General features: G+C 41.6%; 1 protein-coding gene and 1 long non-coding RNA gene across 2 annotated transcripts in view; one reads left to right on the top strand and one right to left on the bottom strand.

Annotated features, from left to right (window-relative positions):
- LOC143930102 (pancreatic lipase-related protein 2-like) overlaps positions 1 to 3,197 on the top strand; it is a 40,370-nt gene extending 37,173 nt beyond the window's left edge. Inside the window, exons 13-14 of the mRNA XM_077454056.1 lie at positions 488 to 655; positions 3,087 to 3,197. Coding sequence (XP_077310182.1) covers positions 488 to 655; positions 3,087 to 3,162 — 244 coding nt within the window. The 3' untranslated portion in view covers positions 3,163 to 3,197. The remainder of the gene's footprint in view (positions 1 to 487; positions 656 to 3,086) is intronic.
- Positions 3,198 to 8,940: 5,743 nt separating this feature from the next.
- On the bottom strand, positions 8,941 to 18,358 carry LOC143930101 (uncharacterized). The gene is made up of 3 exons (XR_013262712.1): positions 18,192 to 18,358; positions 17,136 to 17,189; positions 8,941 to 9,132 (listed from the first exon to the last, which is right to left on the bottom strand). It is a non-coding gene; the product is annotated as an uncharacterized LOC143930101 (long non-coding RNA).
- Positions 18,359 to 18,853: the final 495 nt, after the last annotated feature.

Below are 18,853 nucleotides of genomic sequence, written 5' to 3'. Positions count from 1 at the left end.
ATATTCTAATAAGCTGCCTGCAAACCCCAGCCATGGTTGTGGGGATTAGGCCCTTGGGGGGGGGGGGGGGGGGGCCCATTAATGTGTGGACAAGGTGCTGACACTGCACCCTGATTGGGCAAAGCTTTGTCCAATCAGGGCGCAGAATGCACTGTGCAGCTCTGTTTGGCAAACGAGCAAATGTTCAGCCTGAACGGATGCTTGGGCCAAACCTTTCACCCATCCCTAATGTTGCAAAATATCATTCCTTCCTGGGAATTTGTAATTGTAATTTCTAGTAGCTTAAACTACGTGTCTTCACTTGCATCAGACACTACGACATCAAAATGACTGTGCAGTACTAGAAAAGCGGAACCTGTCTAGGTAATATGCATGTCTGGTGGACCCCAGTAAATGGGATTAAGCCCTGCCTGTTGCAATAAGGTTTGTTTGTCTTTGCAGTGTGTCTTTTAACAGGATAGGCAACTAACACTATGCTTGTTTGCAGTGGGCTGCTGAATTCTGGTTTGACCTACGCCTCTCTTGTTGATGTGGAGATGGATGTGAACCCTGTCCAGATGGTGGAATTTGTCTGGCATAAAAATATATTCTCCATCCTGCATCCTAAACTTGGTGCCTCAGTTATCACACTACAATATGGACCAAGTGGAGAGATGTATGTATAAAAATTGATTCTAAGAGATTTTAAACCCAAGACTCAAGTACAACCGGTTTTGATAATGTGGCAAATGCCACAAATGGGATCCAAATTTAGGTGTAATTAAGACTTAAGCCAATGGGTCTACTAAAGAATGTTCCCTTACATTTGACATGCCTGATGTGTTGGTACCCTGTTTTTAAAAGGATCATGTTCTTTGCATGTAAGTGACATACCTGGTGATCCTGCCCATCCCCCTTGCTTTTCTATTCTAAACTGACATCAGGGCATGGAAGCACATCCAGCTCAGTGTTAATGTTCTTGTTGTGCTGGCTAAAAAGCTGGTTTGTTCAATTGCAAAGAGCCTGGCTGGTACAGACATTCCCTGGGATGTTCCGTGCACTGCAGTTTATAACCCCCCCCCCCCCCCCCAACTCTCAAATCAATGCCACTTGGAGCTGAAGCCATGTGGTCACTATAAAAGATATTTTATTTAAAGCAAGGGTGTTTTTCAAAGAAATTGAGCATGCCAGTTTTATAACCTAAAGTCAACTTCACACTCCCTCTCTACAGCATTTACTTTATTAAAAATATTTTGTGATAAACTACTATAGATGTGAAAAATTAACATTTCTCCCCCCCATCTGCCCCACCGCTGTATCACATGCTCTTCATTTCCACTTCATTTTCACTTCTCACTTCTCTTTCGCTTCACCTGTCCACCCAGGGCCATCTTTAATATATTGGACCTTGCGCAAAACATTTTGGATCCCCCCCCCCATGCAGTTTCGCTCTCCACCTGCTGAGACATGCAGTAAATGGCAGCTAGGCTCAATCTGTCTACTGAAGTGGATAAAGCGGCTATTATGATTGGTTGGCAGAGGTTACAGTGTATCATTACTGCTCACTGACTGGTTGTGAAAGGTACAGCGCACATTACGGCTCACTGTTTAGTTGCTAGAGGTTACAGCACATAATTTCTGCTTGTTGGTTGCTAGAGATTACTGTGGCTATAACCTCAGCGGGGCATGATATTGCATATCAATGCTGCTGCTATTTACATGTAAATGACCAGAATTTGTATGTAAAGACAGTGTCTGCATGTGAGTCATCTGTACACAATAGGGCAGAGCTGGACAGCATTAGTGGCAGCACTTCACACTGAGATATTGGGACACAGCATGGGACTAAAACCTTGAGGGACAAGGGAGTTTAAACCAGGATAGTTGGTAAGTATGAGGCAACTTCTTTGAGTCCCACAACAATGATGAGCCCAAGGGCAGCTGCCCCTTTTGCCCTGCCTTAAAAACAGCCCTGGCCCCACCAATGTAGCGCCTGCACACCTCTGTACCCCCCCCCCCCTACTCTCCTGTACCACCAATAAACCTCTTCACATCTGGTCACACCCCACCCGGGTGGGTTACAGTGGTGGTTCAAGAAACACTGCCCCCCCCCAATCCATGCTCATCTATGATATGCAGACTAGGGAAAGAGCAGAGATGAGATGCATTTACCTGTCCTGGCACACCTATCCTGCTGATCCACCTTTTGCATCCAGCCCACATAATTGTATGTGACATCTCATACAGGCATATGGAATGGATGGGGTCAGGGGCATTTTCTGAAAGCGGTAGGCTTGTGTGCAGAATCATAAGTTGGGCCCCTGCAGCTGAGAAAGTTGTTTGGTGTGTTTTGTTTTTCATTGCACTGAATACTGGCTGTGGCTTAAAGGAAGAGTGCAGGGGATCAGTAGTAAGTGGTGCAAAGGTTCAGAAATAATTTCAACAAATTCCACAAACTGTCACCTGATTGGGGTTTTCTCAATTGGTGAAATCTCTTCTGAGATTGGTAGTGGCCACCAAGCAAGTCATCTTCCTCCAGATGGTGGACTGGGCTAGCAAGACTGTGATTGACTTTAGCAGTGGCCAATGATGGTCCTCCTCCTGGAAACAAGGACCAACGCCCCCAGCAGAACTACACCCGATCTCTTCCCCATCACAAAAGCTGACTATCGCAGCTACAGCAAAGTTAGAGAACCAAACAATGTTTCCCATCTTTTACAATGCATGGGGGCACACTGCCTCCCCCTCAGAGCAGGTGTGGTGTGGGGAGTTCTGAAATTGGAATGCATTGACTCACTGACTTCCCCATGCTGCCAATGCGGAGGGAGTCGAGTGTCAGCAAAAGAGTCTTTGCGTGCCACTTGCGACACCAATGCCAGGGGTTTCCTACCCCTGATTTAAAGTATGTATGTAATGCATTCAAATTTTTCTGGCTTTTGCGAATTCCCATCTTTGTAATCTTGTTCACCCCTAAAGAAGGCATTCTAAGAACCCTGAAATGTGTCAACTTCACATCAGTCAAACTTTGGCATTTTTTTGCTGTTTTTGGGTTTCTTTTCAGTTTTTTTTCCTAATTCAGTGTTTTTGTTTGTTTTTTTTGTTTTCAGTTTCAAGTTCTGTGGAAGAGACATGACTGAAGAAGATGCAAAACAGACTTTGAAAGAATGTTTCACTTTTTTGTAATTCTAAAACTTGCTAATAAATGGAGGAATTTAAAATGGTGTGTGGGTGTTTGAGCTTGAAGTCCTCAAACTGTTGACCTTTTCCTGTTTTATAGTTGCCACTCACTCAACACTATAATAGGTATAGTAAAACTGGTCCAAGGCATATTGATAGATGGATAGATTCTTCAGGGTACATTTGGATCCATTCTTCTACTTCACCACCCTTCCCCTATATTTATTTATTTATATATTTTTTTTTTCTTCTATGGGATGGGTGCCTTATTAATGGCAAGCCAAAAGGTATTTGTGATGGTGCTAAGCTTAACCTCTTGTAGATGTAACTAGACCTCCTACATTTGGCAAAGTCTATGGAACATGTCTTTAACCTCCCTGGCAGTATGATTATTTCAGATTTTAGGTGCTGAATGCGGTACAATTATTTTGCGTGGAAATTTGGCGTTTTTTATATTGTAGTCCTGTAATTCTTAGGAATAACTCAAATCTGTCCAGACCAGAGTCTAGCGGACATCTCGGGTATGATAGTTTGAAAAATTAAATCATAAACTATAATAGAATAACTGTAAATATACAAAATATAACAAAGTTATTCAATAATGTAATCAAATCAAACTGAAATTTGCTCAGTTGCAGAATTTTCACTGTCATTACTTCAATATTTGACAGTAATCGCTTAATTCTGCGAGTGATTCCAATTTATTATCGCTGGTATAAAACCATTTTTGTAACCATTTTTCTGTAAGATTACATTATACTGTATGGTGTGTGTTTCCTATTTGAAATTGGCGCCATTCTCTGTCCCCATGTGTCACAACGCTCGCAGGGAACGGGGGGGGGGGGGGTTCAGCATACTATTTCAAACCATGGAGTGCCAACTTCCTTTTGTGGCAATCCACTCTAGCAGGAATTATTGTACAATTTGAGTGTCTGTCCCAATTCCTGGATAGGCTTTGGGTTCTAAGGTTGGAAGGGGAAGACCTGGATTTCAATGTAACCTAAAATATTCAGTGTTAGAAGTCAAGGCTCTAGATGGGCCACTCATGTTTTCAACATTAAACTGGTCAAATTCCATCTACAGAAGTGGCTTGTTGGGCTTCTATCACATAGGACATGGGTCACATAGTCATGCTGGAACAAAAAATGCTTCCTCCCCATGTTTCCACTGGATGGAAGTGGGCAACTATATTTGTGCATATGGGGAGGTTTTCCTGATGGGCTTCATGATCAGGTAAGGGTATAATATTGAATCTGGTATGGCCCCCCCTGCTACTGATTTTCAAAATAAGTTTATTGCCATCCAAACCTGCCCCAAATGCATGTCTGGCTCCTCACTAGAAGAGTTAAATGTAGCACCCTTCTAGTGTAGGTGGCTAGGCAATTTTTAGCTCTGGCTCCTTCTGTAATTATTTTGTGGGAGATTCAAATTGACCAGCCTGAATATTTACTGGGTTCCAGCCAGTCCCTGGAGGGGTAAGTATTCAGAAGGGGGCAGATGTGCAAGTGATTAACTAGTGCTGACTTCTACCTCTGGCAATGTGAATACCTGGCATCCTGAAGATCCTTATGGGCAGTCTTAATTGGCCTGAAGCATATCATTTAAACTCCATTTAGCTGTGTAAAAGTCCTACACCTGTGGTATCACCATACTTGGGAGGAGTGGCAGAATGTGTTTTGGGGTGTCATTTTTGCTATATACATTGTGTTAGAAATATCGTATAAATTGACAACTTTGTGTGTAAAAAAAAATAAAATAAAAAAAATGTGTTCCTTTTTTTTCCACATATTCCAAAAACTTCTGGAAAAAAATGAACCATTCAAAAGACTCATTATGCCTCACAGATTATACGTTGGGGTGTTTGCTCTCCAAAATGGGGGTCATTTTATGGGAAATTCCATTGTCCTGGTACTCCAGGGACTTCAAAAGTGTGATAGGTGGTTCAGAAATGAGATGCGTCATTTTTTTGATCGTAGAACATCTGAAGGTACTACATCAATGTTGGTGCTCTGTATGTGGCCAGGCTGTGTAAAAGTCTCACATGTGGTATGGCCGTACTCGGGAAGAGTAGCAGAATGTATTTTGGGGTGTAATTTGTTGTATGCATATGCTGTGTGTGAGAAATAACCTGATAATATGACAATTTAAAAAAAAAATAAAAAAAATCTTCATTTTGCTAAGAATTGTGGGAGAAAATGACGACAACTTAAACTCCATGCTACTTAATAACTCGGAATGTCTACTTTGCAAAAAGGGGTAATTTGGGAGGTATTTGTACTTTCCTGAATTGTTAGTCTCTCAAAAAATGAGATACACCTGATGTACTGAAGGCCTGATGAGATGTGATCAATTTTCAGTGATTGGCACCATAGTTTGTAGACTATAACTTTCACAAAGACCGGGGGTGCAATTTTGGTCATTTTGCACCCATTTTGGAATAAAAGGGCCAGGGTGCAATTTTGGTCATTTTGGGGTAAAATGGGTGGAGATGCAATTTTGTGTCATTTGAACCCATTTCAGGATAAAAGGGCAGGGGGTGCAATTTTGGTGATTTTGCACCCATTTTGGGATAAAAGACAGGGGTGCAATTTTGGTCATTTTGGGGTAAAAGGGCCTGGGGTTAGATTTGTGTAATTTTGGGGTAAAAGGGCGGGGGGGTGCAATCTTGGTTTTTTTTTGGGGGTAAAAGGGCCGGCGGGATAATTTTGGACCCATTTAAGGATTAAAGAGTCGGGGGTGAAATCTTTTTTTTTTTTTTTTTTTGGGGGTAAAGGGGCCGGGGGGTGCAATTTTGGACCCATTTTGGGGTAAAAGGGCCGGGGATGCACTTTTGTGTCATTTTGCACCCATTTCAGGATAAAAGGGCCGGTGGTGCAATTTTGGTCATTTCGGACCCATTTCAGGATAAAAGGGACAGGGGTCCAATTTTTTTGGTCATTTCGGCCCCATATTGGGGTAAAAGGGCCGGGGATGCAATTTTGGTCATTTTGGACCCATTTTGGGGGTAAAAGGGCCAGGGGTGCAATTTTGGTCATTTTTGGAGCCAATTCGGGGTAAAAGGGCCGGGGGTGTAATGTTTCATTTTGGACCTATTTCAGGATAGAAGGGCTAGTGGTGCAATTTTGGACCCATTTCAGCATAAAAGGGCCGGGGGTGCAATTTTGGTCATTTTGGACCCATTTCAGGATAGAAGGGCCAGGGTGCATTTTTGGTCATTTTGCACCCATTTCCATCTAGAATAGCTGGGGGTGTGATTTTTGTCATTTTTGACCCATTTCGGGCTAAAAGGGCCGGGGTGGGTTTTTCATTTTGGACCCATTTCGTGTTAAAAGCGCCAGGGGTGCGATTTTGGTAGTTTTGGACCCACTTAAGGCTAAAAGGACCAGGGGTGCCATTTTGGTCATTTTTGACTAAGGATGAGCTGAACACCCCCCAGAACCTGCGATCAGACCTAAACTTTGTGTGAACTATAGAACCCTATTAAAGTCTATGGGACTCGAACGTTCAAAATCAAAAGTGCTAATTTTAAAGGCTAATATGCATGTTACTGTCCTAAAAAGTGTTTGGGGACCGGGTCCTGCCCCAGGGGACATGGATCAATGCAAAAAAAAAGTTTTAAAAATGGCAGTTTTTTGGGAGAAGTGATTTTATTAATGCTTAAAGTGAAACAATAAAAGTGTAATATTCCTTTAAATTTCATACTTGTGGGGTGTGTATAGTATGCCTGTGAAGGGGTGCATGGTTCCCGTGCTTAGAACTGTCCCTGCACAAAGTGTCATTTCTGCAGGAAAATAAGTAATTTAAAATCACTCACGGCTATAATGAATTGTTGGCTCCCCGTAATACAGAGAACAGTCATTGATAAAAAAAAAGCGTGGGGTTCCCCTACATTCCAGGCCCTTCAGGTCTGGTACGGATATTAAGGGGAACCCCACGTCAAATTACAAAAAAATGACATGGGGTTCCCCCCCCAAACACAGGTTTGATAGGTTTCTGTTACATCAGAGGGGGGTGGGGTTATCCACATGTCATTGGGGAAGCCAGGCTTTCCCCTTGTGTCAGAGGGGTCAGGTGGCCCCGCCCTCCTCATATAAGAAGTGTCAGGCTGCCGGGATCCCCGCAGTGTCTCCAGTGGAGACAAGATGGATGCGCTGCGCTGGAGGGAGAGATCACCCATCGCTGGATCAGATCAGCCAACGCTGGACCCCGGAGAGATGATCATCCATCGCTGGATAAGAGTGGATTACCACCGCTGGAATGCTTTTTTTTTTTTTTTTTTTTTTTTTTTTTTTTCTTCTTCTTCTTTAATAAAGAACTTTTGCAATGATGTGTGTCTTTTTAAACTATTTTTTACACTTTCTTTGTGAAATGGTAGGGGTACATTTGTACCCCCTTACCATTTCAAACAGGGGGAGGCCAGGATCTGGGGGTCCTCTTGTTTAAAAGGGGCTTCCAGATTCTGATAAGCCCCCCGTCCGCAGACCCCCACAACCACCGGCCAGGGTTGTGGGTTTTAGGCCCTTGCCCTCATCAACATGGGGACAGGGTGCTTTGGGGGGACCCCAAAGCATCCTCCCAATGTTGAGGGCATGTGGCCTGATATGGTTCAGGAGGGGGGGTGCTCTCTCGTCCCCCCCCCCCCCCCTCTTTTCCTGCGGCCTGCCAGGTTGCGTACTCAGATAAAGGGTCTGGTATGGATTTTTAGGGGGAACTCCACACCAAATAAAAAAAAAAAACACGGTGTGGAGTTCCCCCCTAAAAATCCATACCAGACCTGAAGGGTTTGGTATGGATATTTGGGGGAACCCCACGTAATTTTTCTTTTTAAATTTGACACAGGGTTCCCCATAATATCCATACCAGACCTGAAGGGCCTGGTAATTGAATTTGGGGGAACCCCACAATTTTATTTTTATTTTTTTAATCAATGACTTTCAATGACTGTTCTCTGTATTATGTAAAATGTATTGAAAACTCACCTAGAATATATAGCACACTACATCAGGTGAGCCTGATCACATTATCGTATACTGTAAACAGGAATTTAAATAGCATAGCTAAGGAAAGCCAGTGCAGAGGATGCAGAAGGGGGGGCAATGGGGGGAAGTGCATGGGGGACACTGGGCAGGACAGCCTGTCAGTCAGACTATATAGGGCCCTATGATTTCTAATGGTGGCCCTGCAAACAATAATAAGACACTGATGCCACTTTTTATTCAGGAGACTTATGCCCCGTACACACGTTCCGATTATCGTAAGACAGATCGTTCACATTTTGTTGCATACAACTAAGATCGAATACAACAGTGCAAAATGTGTGTAAGATTTTTGTCGTATGATTCTGGAAAAATCTTCCATTGTGCGTAGCTACGTATTTTAAATTATGTCAAATACGCGTGACCCGTGTGTCCTTCTGGTTTATTTTCGTGTTTCCGATCATGCGTGGTGTTTGTTGAATGACTTTTATCGGACGCATACTGTACTGACTACACGATTGTCGTATGATGGGCTGTCATCCGACCAAAAGTTTTCCTGTTTGTCCCTTCGGATTTGGTTGGACGGACTGTCGTGATCGGCTGTCAAAATCTGCGTACTAACGATCAGATTATCGAACGATCTGTCCGAAAGCGACTTTTGTAGTCCGATAATCGGAACGCGTGTACGGGGCATTAGAGTAAATATCTTAATTTAAGCATCTCAAACTTCACATAGGTTTGTTTATTCTTTTCAACACACCGACCCTTTGGGCATAACATTGCAAATGTCAGGAAAGAATTTCCAGAAGCTTTTTGTTGTTTTTACCAAATTTATTGAATATGCAGATTTGCACAGAACATCAAGACACAGACAACATAACATTTTTAATCATTTGTTTGCTTGGTATTGTTTCATTTGAGTCTCTTTCATGTAGATTTTATTTTTTACATCCTTGTTGTTGGGTCTGGCATGGCTCAGGAGGGCAGGGGAGGCAAGGATCTGTGCAGACAGAAAATTATAATATGAATACATGTTATACATTTGTATTCTTAACTGACCTTATAGAATATATACACTTTCTGTATATACACTTTCTGAGAAACCTGGTATTCAGTAATCACTAATTATATAGGTACTAAATTGTGCGTGTTGTCAGCCTCTACACAATAAATTAGTATGGCATCCCTAAATATACCCCAATACAACCACTACTACTACTTTCTTGTTGATCCTCAAGCCCTGAATCACAGAAGCCGTGATTTCCATACATTGAACTTATGATGGCAGAGAAGCCTGTAAGCCCTTGTACACACGGTCGGACATCCCGACAACAAAATCCGTCGGATTTTGTCCTACGGATTTTGTCCGAAACTTGTGTTGCATACACACGGTTGGACAAAGTTGTCGGAAAATCCGATCGTACGTAACGTGATGACATTATTTTGTTACGACGGGGCTACGTTCAGGCTAGTAGCCAATAGCTTTGGTCTAGGAATTTGATCTGAGCATGCGTGGCACTTTTTTTCGATCGGAATTCTCTATACACAATCGGACAAACTCCGATCGGATCATGTTGTCGGAAAGTTTTATAGCCCAGCTCTAAAACTTTGTCCGTCAGATATTCCGACAGAAACAGTCCGATGGAGCCCAACACACACGGTCGGATTATCCAACAAAAAGGTCCGATCGGACATTTTCCGTCGGAATGTCCGACCGTGTGTACAAGGGATAAGAGCGAATGCCCATAAATTCTCCTAAATTCTTTTAAACAGGCATGTCTTTGAATTTGTTCTGTATGATTGAACTGAAGGATTTGTCTATAAAAGAGTAAATCCTCCTAAATGTGACATTCCAATAGTTGGCTGATACTGTTGGCCCAAAAGTGAACCTGCGATACAGAAATGTAGTGGAATCCATCGCTGACTTGTTTTTAAAGGTGGAATCTCCAAGGCTGTCATCCTCATTCTGTCTTTACTACCTATCAGCAGGATGAGGACTTTTCCCATGTAACTGGCTGCATGCTTGTTCTGGTCAGTGACTCAAGGTAGGGAAAACAGTATGAGGATGGATATTATAAATGTCACTCGCGCAAAGTGTGAAAAGCTAAATAAAAAATTGTGAAAAAAATAATTAAAGAGCTAATGTGCATGTGGATAATACAAAATTCCTGATGCTGCGTACACACAAGCGAAATGTCAGACAGAAATAGTCAGACGGAAGCTTTTTATCATATATTCCGATCCTGTGTATGCTTCATCTGACTTTTTTTTTTTTATTATTCTGACGGACCTAGAAAGAGAGCATGTTCTAAATATTTCCGACCGAACCAATTCCTATCGGGAAAAACGCTCGTCTGTATGCTGTTCCGACAGACCAAAAACGACGCATGCTCTGAAGCAAGTACGAGACGGAAGCTATTGGCTACTGGCTATTGAACTTCCTTTTTCTAGTCCCGTCTTACATACTGTACGTCACCGCGTTGCGCAATAAACAGATTCTGGACAGCCGCACTCTTGAAAAGTAGCCTTCTTTTATTGAGAAAAATTCACATAAAAAAAAAAAAAGATGGAAATCACAACAGACAAAATAGCTGAAGTTTCGCACTAGCGATAGTGCTTATTCATAGTTCAATAAAAGAAGCTACTTTTCAAGAGTGCGGCTGTCCAGAATCTGTTCCTGTTCATTGCTATTAGCCATTGCCAGCACCTACGACTTCCGACCCGAGAGTTAGGTTTATTATCTGTTTGTTTTTCCTGGAGCGGTGATATCTCCCTTTTTACCGCGTTCTTGGTGGTCGGAATTTGGTGTGATGGGGTGCACACTAGAATGTTTCAGCAGAATTCTGTCGGAACTCCGTCGGAAATTTTATTTTATTTTTTTTACGATGAGAAAACCGGTCGTGTGTACAGGACATTAGTTGCCCACTGCTAGGATGCCATAGCATTAATAGTAGAATTAATAGTAGTACACCCTGATACCAAACTATAGTAATATTCTGCCTACTAAAATAATGTGGAATAAAGTGCTAAGGTGCTATGTCACTGATACATAAATCAACCTATTCCTATATTCATGTAAGAAACTCATCAATATGCAAAGATCAATCAGAATAAATTCATAGTTACATAGTTACCAAGTTAGTAAGGTTGAATAAAGGCACCAGTCCATCCAGTCTACAATTGTCCATATCCCTGTACATTGCACACTCACATCGGTCCCTACCCTCAAGGAGCCCACAATCCAAGGTCCCCATTCATATACTAGGGCCAATTTTGGACAGAAGCCAATTAACCTACCTGCATCTCTTTGGAATGTCATTAATGTGAAATTTAAAAAAAGAAAGAATATATGTGCAGTCCATGGTTCAAGAATTAAGCATGCTGCCAGTGAATGCATAAGAGGATTCCCATGCCATCAGGTGGATATACATCTATTCAAAAGCCTTGCTGACCCACCTCGGCATAAGCCCAGGGGGTCCACACCTGCGGGTAAATGCGCACTCGCTGCTGGGAGTCTGTGTTGGGTGTTGCAGTGTATTTGCACAAGAACGCAGCACTTTACAGTCTAATATTGATGAACTTCACATGCAGTTTATGTTGATGGACTTTCATGGTAAAACACTTATAGTAGGACAGGGAGTGAGGGTAATTATATTTAATGGACCCTGAAACAGCAGCAAAAACCTGAGCGGAATTCTGATCCTTTATCACTTTGTCCAAAACTAGAAAAAAAAATGTTTTTGGCTTGACAAACAGTTTAAGTAATTTACACCTCCTTGCTCTTGGGCACCTACTTATCTCCCCCAGCTATACCCCAATCATTGAACCCAATACAAAATGATCACATTATTGTACCTGGATTATATTTAATATATTTGATATAATGGAAAAAAAAAAAAAAAGGTGTGATGCCCTCTTTTGCTTTACAGTTGTCAGAGCTGAGAGGCAATGCTGGAGATTCTGCTGTGGCAACTTATCACAGTATTTTAAAGAAAATAACAAAACCTAGCTGATCCTTCCATCTACTGTGGTACAGCTTAAACGAAAATGCCATACTGGATACTGTTCTAGGCACAGAGTCCACTAAACTAACCTCTACCCAATACTTCACTATCTGCCTTCCCACAGCAACAACATTGGCTGACAGCCAAAAGTAGATGGGAACCCGATATTGGGGTCATAGAAAAAACGGATTGGAAATAAATTTTAGATCATACTAACAGTTTCCCCCAAAAGGTCAGACCGGTTAAAACAACTATACAGGATATCCTACATTGGGCATATTTGACAACCCAGAAAATTGCGCAATGCCAGTCCACACGTAGTACACTTTGTCCATTATGTGCCTCCGCACCTGGCTCTATCATTTGTTATGGAGTTGCCCGGTTATAAAAACTTTTGGCTTCAGGTAATTCACAATCTGCATGACAAGATGGGTTCACCAGCGGTTCTAGATCCTAATTTAGGCCTAATGGGCCTACTTGTGGATCCAGAGGTAGATAAATTCCTTGCTAGCTTTTTATAGGAAACACTGTTTCTTTTTTATATGAAACAGTGGCATCGGAACTGGATGTAGGAAATACCCCCCATAATCCAGAGGTGGAAAAAAAGCCTCTATGTGTATTAAAAAAAAAATTGATTTATACACATAGAGGCTGTCCACTTAAATATCCCACGGTGTGATATAGGTGGTTAGCAGATAGTGAGAGACTCGTACCTGAACATCTAAACTTTGTTGCACTCAGCAAAGTCAGTGTATACCTGAAATGCCTTGTACACATGGTTGGACATTCCATCCACAAGATCCATCCAATTTTTTCCTACGGATTTCGTCCGAAACTGGCGTTGCATACACACAGTCGGACGAAGTTGTCGGAAAATCCGATAGTTCGGAATGTGATGACGTTCGTTTGTTACGATGGGACTACGTTTAGGCTAAGTAGCCAATAGCTTTGGTCTCGTAATTTGATCTGAGCATGCGTGGCACTTTGTCCGATTGGAATTCTCTACAAACGATCAGAAAAAGTCAGATCCTGCTCTCAAATTTTTCCCGTCAGAAAAAGTCCGATAGAGCCCACACACGAACGGATTTTCCAACAATATAATCCAATCGGACCTTTTCTGTCGGAATTTCGGACCGTGTGTACAGGGCATAATGGTATGTATACCAAAATCTTTTACCTCTCGTCTATTTGTTTGCCTAGGGCATAATTTTTCCCCTTCACATTGCAATGCAAATCTGTGTATTAAAGCTCTCTATATGATATAATATGATCATTGATGCCTAAAGTTGTGTAATCTGCTACTTGCAGTCAATCTGTAGAACTGTTTTACCCATGACTTTGCCCCCTTTCCTTTTTTCTTTTTATGTGATTATTGTACCATGTACCTTTTTCTCCATAAAGTTGTTTTTTTCCAATTAAAAAAAAAAGCAAACTAAAATGTAAATATATATTTATTTCTAAAGGTAAGTAAAAAGGAGCACCCAATGCCCAGTGCATGCAAGCAGATAGGTGAGTTTGTAATTGTTTTGTGAGTAGCAACAAGTAATCAAGCCAATGCATTGCAGGGGAACAAAGACTTCCCCTACCACAGAGATGTGTCTACAATGTACAGTGATTCTCAACCAGGGTTCCGTGGAACCTCAGGGTTCCTCCAGAGGTTGCTAGGGGTTCCTCCAGCATTGGGCAATTTCTGCCTCTCAGATAAGTTCCCACTGTTCCCAAGATCCCATTGATCCTTTTTAGCTATCTGCAAGGAGGTAATTCTTCCCAATGACCACAATTGTAAGGACCATTGTTTCCAACGACCATCACACTAATGTATCATGAATTGTAGATTTCTAATTTTTAGCAGGGTTCCCGAGACCGGAGAACTATCTCAAGGGTTCCTCTGTGTTGAAAAGGTTGAGAAAGGCTGGTCTACATACTAATACATTTGGAAGGATCTCAAACAAGTGTGTCTGTAACACCAAGATCAGAAAGATCGATGTTGGCTGTGTTTGCAGTGGCAGCATTGATTCAATGGTGATCAGGGTAATTAGAAAGAGAGAATCTCATTAATGAGATCAGACCGTAATAAAAAAAAGACAGAGGTTTTAACCCCCCAGCCCTGTATTCAAATCTAAAATTGTTTTGTCCTTAGTAATACCTTAACAATAAGTAAGCAATGGCCACTTCCATATATACCGGATAAGATAAGTATTGAACACGTCACCATTTTGCTAGGTAAATATATTTCTAAAGGTGCCATTGACATGAAATTTTCACCACATGTCAGTAACAACCCATACAATCCATACATGCAAAGAAACCAAACTAAGTTCAGAAATTAAGTTATGTGTAATAAAATGGAATGACACAGAGAAAAAGTATTGAACACGCTAACTGAAATGTATTTAATACTTCATATAAAATCCTTTGTTGGTAATGACAGCTTTAAGAAGCCTTTTGTATGTGGAAACTAGTTGCATCCATTGTTCAGGTTTGATTTTTGCCCATTCTTCCACAGTCTTCAAATCTTGGTTCCTTGGGCTTCTTGTATGATCTCTGATCTTTAGTTCTTTCCACAGATTTTCTAATGGATTTAAGTCAGGTGACTGGCCTTGTTTCATCTTCGTCATTCTGGTAGATGGCAGCAGATTTTTATCAAGAATGTCATGGTACAATTTTCCATTAATCTCTCCTTTAAGGATATGAAGTTTGCCATTACCGTATGGTGAAAAACAGTCCCACACCATGATGTTCCAACCTCCATGCCTCACTGTCGGTATGGGGGTGTTTTTGGGGTGATGTGCAGTGCCATTTGTACCTCCAAACATGGTGTGTATTATGGCATCCAAAGAGTTCAATTTCGGTCTTATCTGACCAGATTATATTTTCCCAGTATTTCACAGGCTTGTCTAAATGTTGTGCAGCTTCAACATGTTTTTTCTTCAGCAATAGAGTCTTGCGTGGTGAGCGTGCATACAGGCCATAGCGGCTGAGTGCTTTACTTATTGTTTTCTTTGAAACAATTGTACCTGCTAATTCCAGGTCTTTCTGAAGCTCTTCACAAGTGGTCCTTGGCTCTTAGACAACTCTTCTGATAATTCTTTTCACTCCTCTGTCAGAACAGTTGCGAGGAGCACCTGGTCGTGGCCGGTTTATGGTGAAATTATGTTCTTTCCACTTTTGGATAATGGCCCCAACAGTGCTCACTGGACACCTTGGTAATGAGACACCTTTTTATAGACCATCAGTTGAGACTGAACCAGCTGATATTAATTTGCACTGACAAGGAACAGGATTGCTTTCTAATTACTGATAGATTTAAGCTGGTGTCTTGGTTTTCCGTGCCTTTTTGCACCTCTTTTTCTTCATGTGTTCGATACTTTTTCACTTTGTCATTCCTATTTATTACACATAACTTAATTTCTGAACTTATTTGTTTTGGTTTCTTTGTATGTATGGGTTTCATGGGTAGTTACTGACATGTGGTGAAAATGTTATGTTAATAGCCCATTTGAAAATATATTTACCTAGAAAAATGGTGACTTGTTCAATACTTATTTTACCCGCCGTATAAGTTGCCCTAAATGCAATGAAATTGATTTACCACTGATGTGTACTACATAATTCCTGCCACAAAAAATATATAGGCAAATGTATTCCAACTGAGTACATACAAATTATATTTGTAAATGATATTTGATGTTTACTGACTCACTAGGCTTAGGGCACTTTGGTTTTTGGTCCTGACATTGCTGCACTGGCTTGCATTCTGCAAAGGAAAAGTAGGGACATTAGATGGCATGGGAAAGGTATCCCCATCAGTGGCGGCTGGTGCTCAACATTTTTGGGGGGGTGCAAACAAACTGAAAAATTCAGAAAAAAACCCCATCAATTGCAGCCTCACTGTGCCATCAAACGCAGCCACTTTGCCCATCAAACGCTGCCACGGTGCCCATTAAATGCTGGCACTGTGCCCATTAAATGCTTCCACTGTGCCCCAAATGCTTTCTGTCACTGTGCCCATTAAGTGCTGCCGCTGTGCCCATTAAGTGCTGCCGCTGTGCCCCCCACCCACCATCTGCACGGCACTTACCTCGTCTCTAGTGTGCAGTGGGTGACATCGGCAAGCGGTGTCCGGTGTCCTCCATATCCTCTTCTCCCGCGCTCCTCCTTTTGTCTTCTGCAATGATTGGATGCCTGGTAGGCATCCAATCACAGCGCCTGTGATTTCAGCCAATCATGTGACAGGTAACCCAGACCCGGCAAACTGATTGGCTGAGAGGCGGGTCAGTGTTAGGGAAGCAATGTATTCACTTCTCTAACACTACACTGTGTAAACAGTGAACACAGAGCAGTGCACCCACTGTTTACCCTTTTGGAAGCCTATTAGAGACCACGGCTCTAATCAGGACACCTATTAGAGCTGACAGCTCTAATCAGGCACTTCCAAAGAAACCCCACCGCTGTAATTCAGAAGCCGGACACCTGAATAGGGGGCAGGAGCAGTGACAATATATAGATTCATGAAATGCATGAATCTATCTATTGGTGATAGAGCGGTGCAGGAGAGAGGGGGTGGTGCTCCTGCGCCCTCTATGGACGCACCACCACTGATCCCCATTGAAAGATTTTCCCTCTATTCTTGTTTTGGTGGCAATTCAAAAACGTGGATCTACCCTCACATTTAATCCCCGTGCCAATGATGATCAGGATAATTAGAGAGAGTGAATCTCGCTAATGGGGACACAGACAGTAATAAAAACCTAACAGAGATTTTAACCCTCTACCACTGTGTCAATACCTAAAAATTTTATGCCTTTAGTAATACTTTAACAATAAATAAGCAGTAACCGATCTCATATAAAAGTTGACCTAAGCAAAGTGAAAATGAATTATCACTGATGTGTTCTATATAATTGTTTCCATAAAAAAAAAAAACCATAATGGCAATTTATTCCAGCTGAATACATAAAAATGGCATGTAAATTAGTTTTGCTGTTTACTAACTCACCAGGCTTAGGGCACTTTGGTTTTTGGTCCTGACATTGCTGCACTGGTTTGCATGCTGAAAAGGAAAAGTAGGGACATTATTTATGAAGCCATGTGTCTTTTTAGGCCTTAGATCACTACTGTTAATGATAATATATATATAAAAAAAAAGAACAATTCAAAAAGAAAACACTAAATCTGAATTTGATAAAAGTGTCTAGTAGCAAGTATTTCTATATCTTTGATGTCTGATAATTGCTCAGACTTACAGCAGCATATTTGTATGACACAAATGAATGGGAATGACACATGGCACTAGACACCGCTAAAAACCTATAATGCGCTTGCTGCTGGTGATTTGATTAAAACGTATTCTTACATAAAATACTTGAACATGCTGAAGCATGGTTTCTATGAAACAGGTATATTAATTTAGACTTTTATTTTTTTTTTCTTCAAAAGTCCTTAATAAGTTATCTCTTATTTTAAAAACCCCTTATGCCGCGTACACACGACCGGACTTTCCGGCAGACTAGGTCCGACGGTCTTCCCGATGGACTTTTGGCGGAGTTCTGACTGACTTTCCGAACGGAATTGGCCACACATGAACGGACTAAGTCCATTCGTAAGTCCGTTCATTTTGAACGTGATGACGTAAACGGTACTAAACAAGGAAGTTCAATAGCCAGTAGCCAATAGCTTCCCTTGCGTTGTATTTGCACACAGACGAGCGGTTTTCCCAATTTTAGTCAGTCGGAATTGAGTCTGTCAGATAGATTTGAAACATGTTTTATATCTACTGTAGGTCCGTCTGATTTATTTTAATTTTTTTCTGAAAAACGATGGGATTTGCCCACACACGATCGGGTTGTCTGACAGACTAATCCCTAGACCTAGTCTGCCGGAAAGTCCAGTCGTGTGTATGCGGCATTAGAGTTATGTTATTGTATATTTATTTGTGGCATGGGACTTGTGGATTTAAATTAACACATCATATTGTAGACACCAAAACAGTGTAAGGCCGATCATCAACTTTTCCACTTTCTGAAGGGTTCTATAAGTATAAAAAGCTACTTACGGTCCTGGCACTTCTGATCATGATGTTTTTGATGTTGTTCATGTTGTTCATGGTGTCCATGATGTCCATGAGATCCACCTTTAGTAGACATTGTTGTTGGCTGGTGCTAGCAAGTAAGTTCAAAGTTAACTCAAAGGAATAGCAAGTTCTGTTATGAAGGAGATAAACCTGATGCTTTTATACCCAAGTTGTTTCCTGCTTGTAAAGGGGGATGTGAATCTCTTGAAAAACCAGTTTGATTTTTCACCAAACCTGACATTCATTTTATAGAGGAACCTTTTTAAATTATTGTAATGTTCCAGGAAGGAAGGGGTGTTGCCTCCTTGGTGTATCATTTAAAAGCTAATTATACCCAAATCTTACATGAGTTATAGATGACTCTCTAAGGCTGGGTTCACACTAGTCGCAGAGAAACCAGAGCTGGAATTGGCACCTGAAGAGAAAAAGCAGCTGATCAGCAGTTCCTCTCTGTTGTAGCTGTGGATCAGCTGACCTGGGAGAGGGGAGATGTAGTGAAGAGGGGGAAAGAATTTGTGTTCAGAACAGAAAGCATCTGCAAATCAGATGCGTTCCCATAGAAGATTATGTGTCTGCAATTCGCACCGCAATGCCTAGAAAACTGACACTTTTTTTGGGCAATGCGGAGTGTGGATGCAATGCAC

The sequence above is a fragment of the Lithobates pipiens genome, unplaced genomic scaffold, assembly GCF_037356315.1.
Source record: "Lithobates pipiens isolate NorthernLeopardFrog02 unplaced genomic scaffold, aLitPip1_a1.2 Scaffold_25, whole genome shotgun sequence".
NCBI lineage: Eukaryota > Metazoa > Chordata > Amphibia > Anura > Ranidae > Lithobates > Lithobates pipiens.
This window is presented reverse-complemented; position numbering and strand designations above follow the sequence as displayed.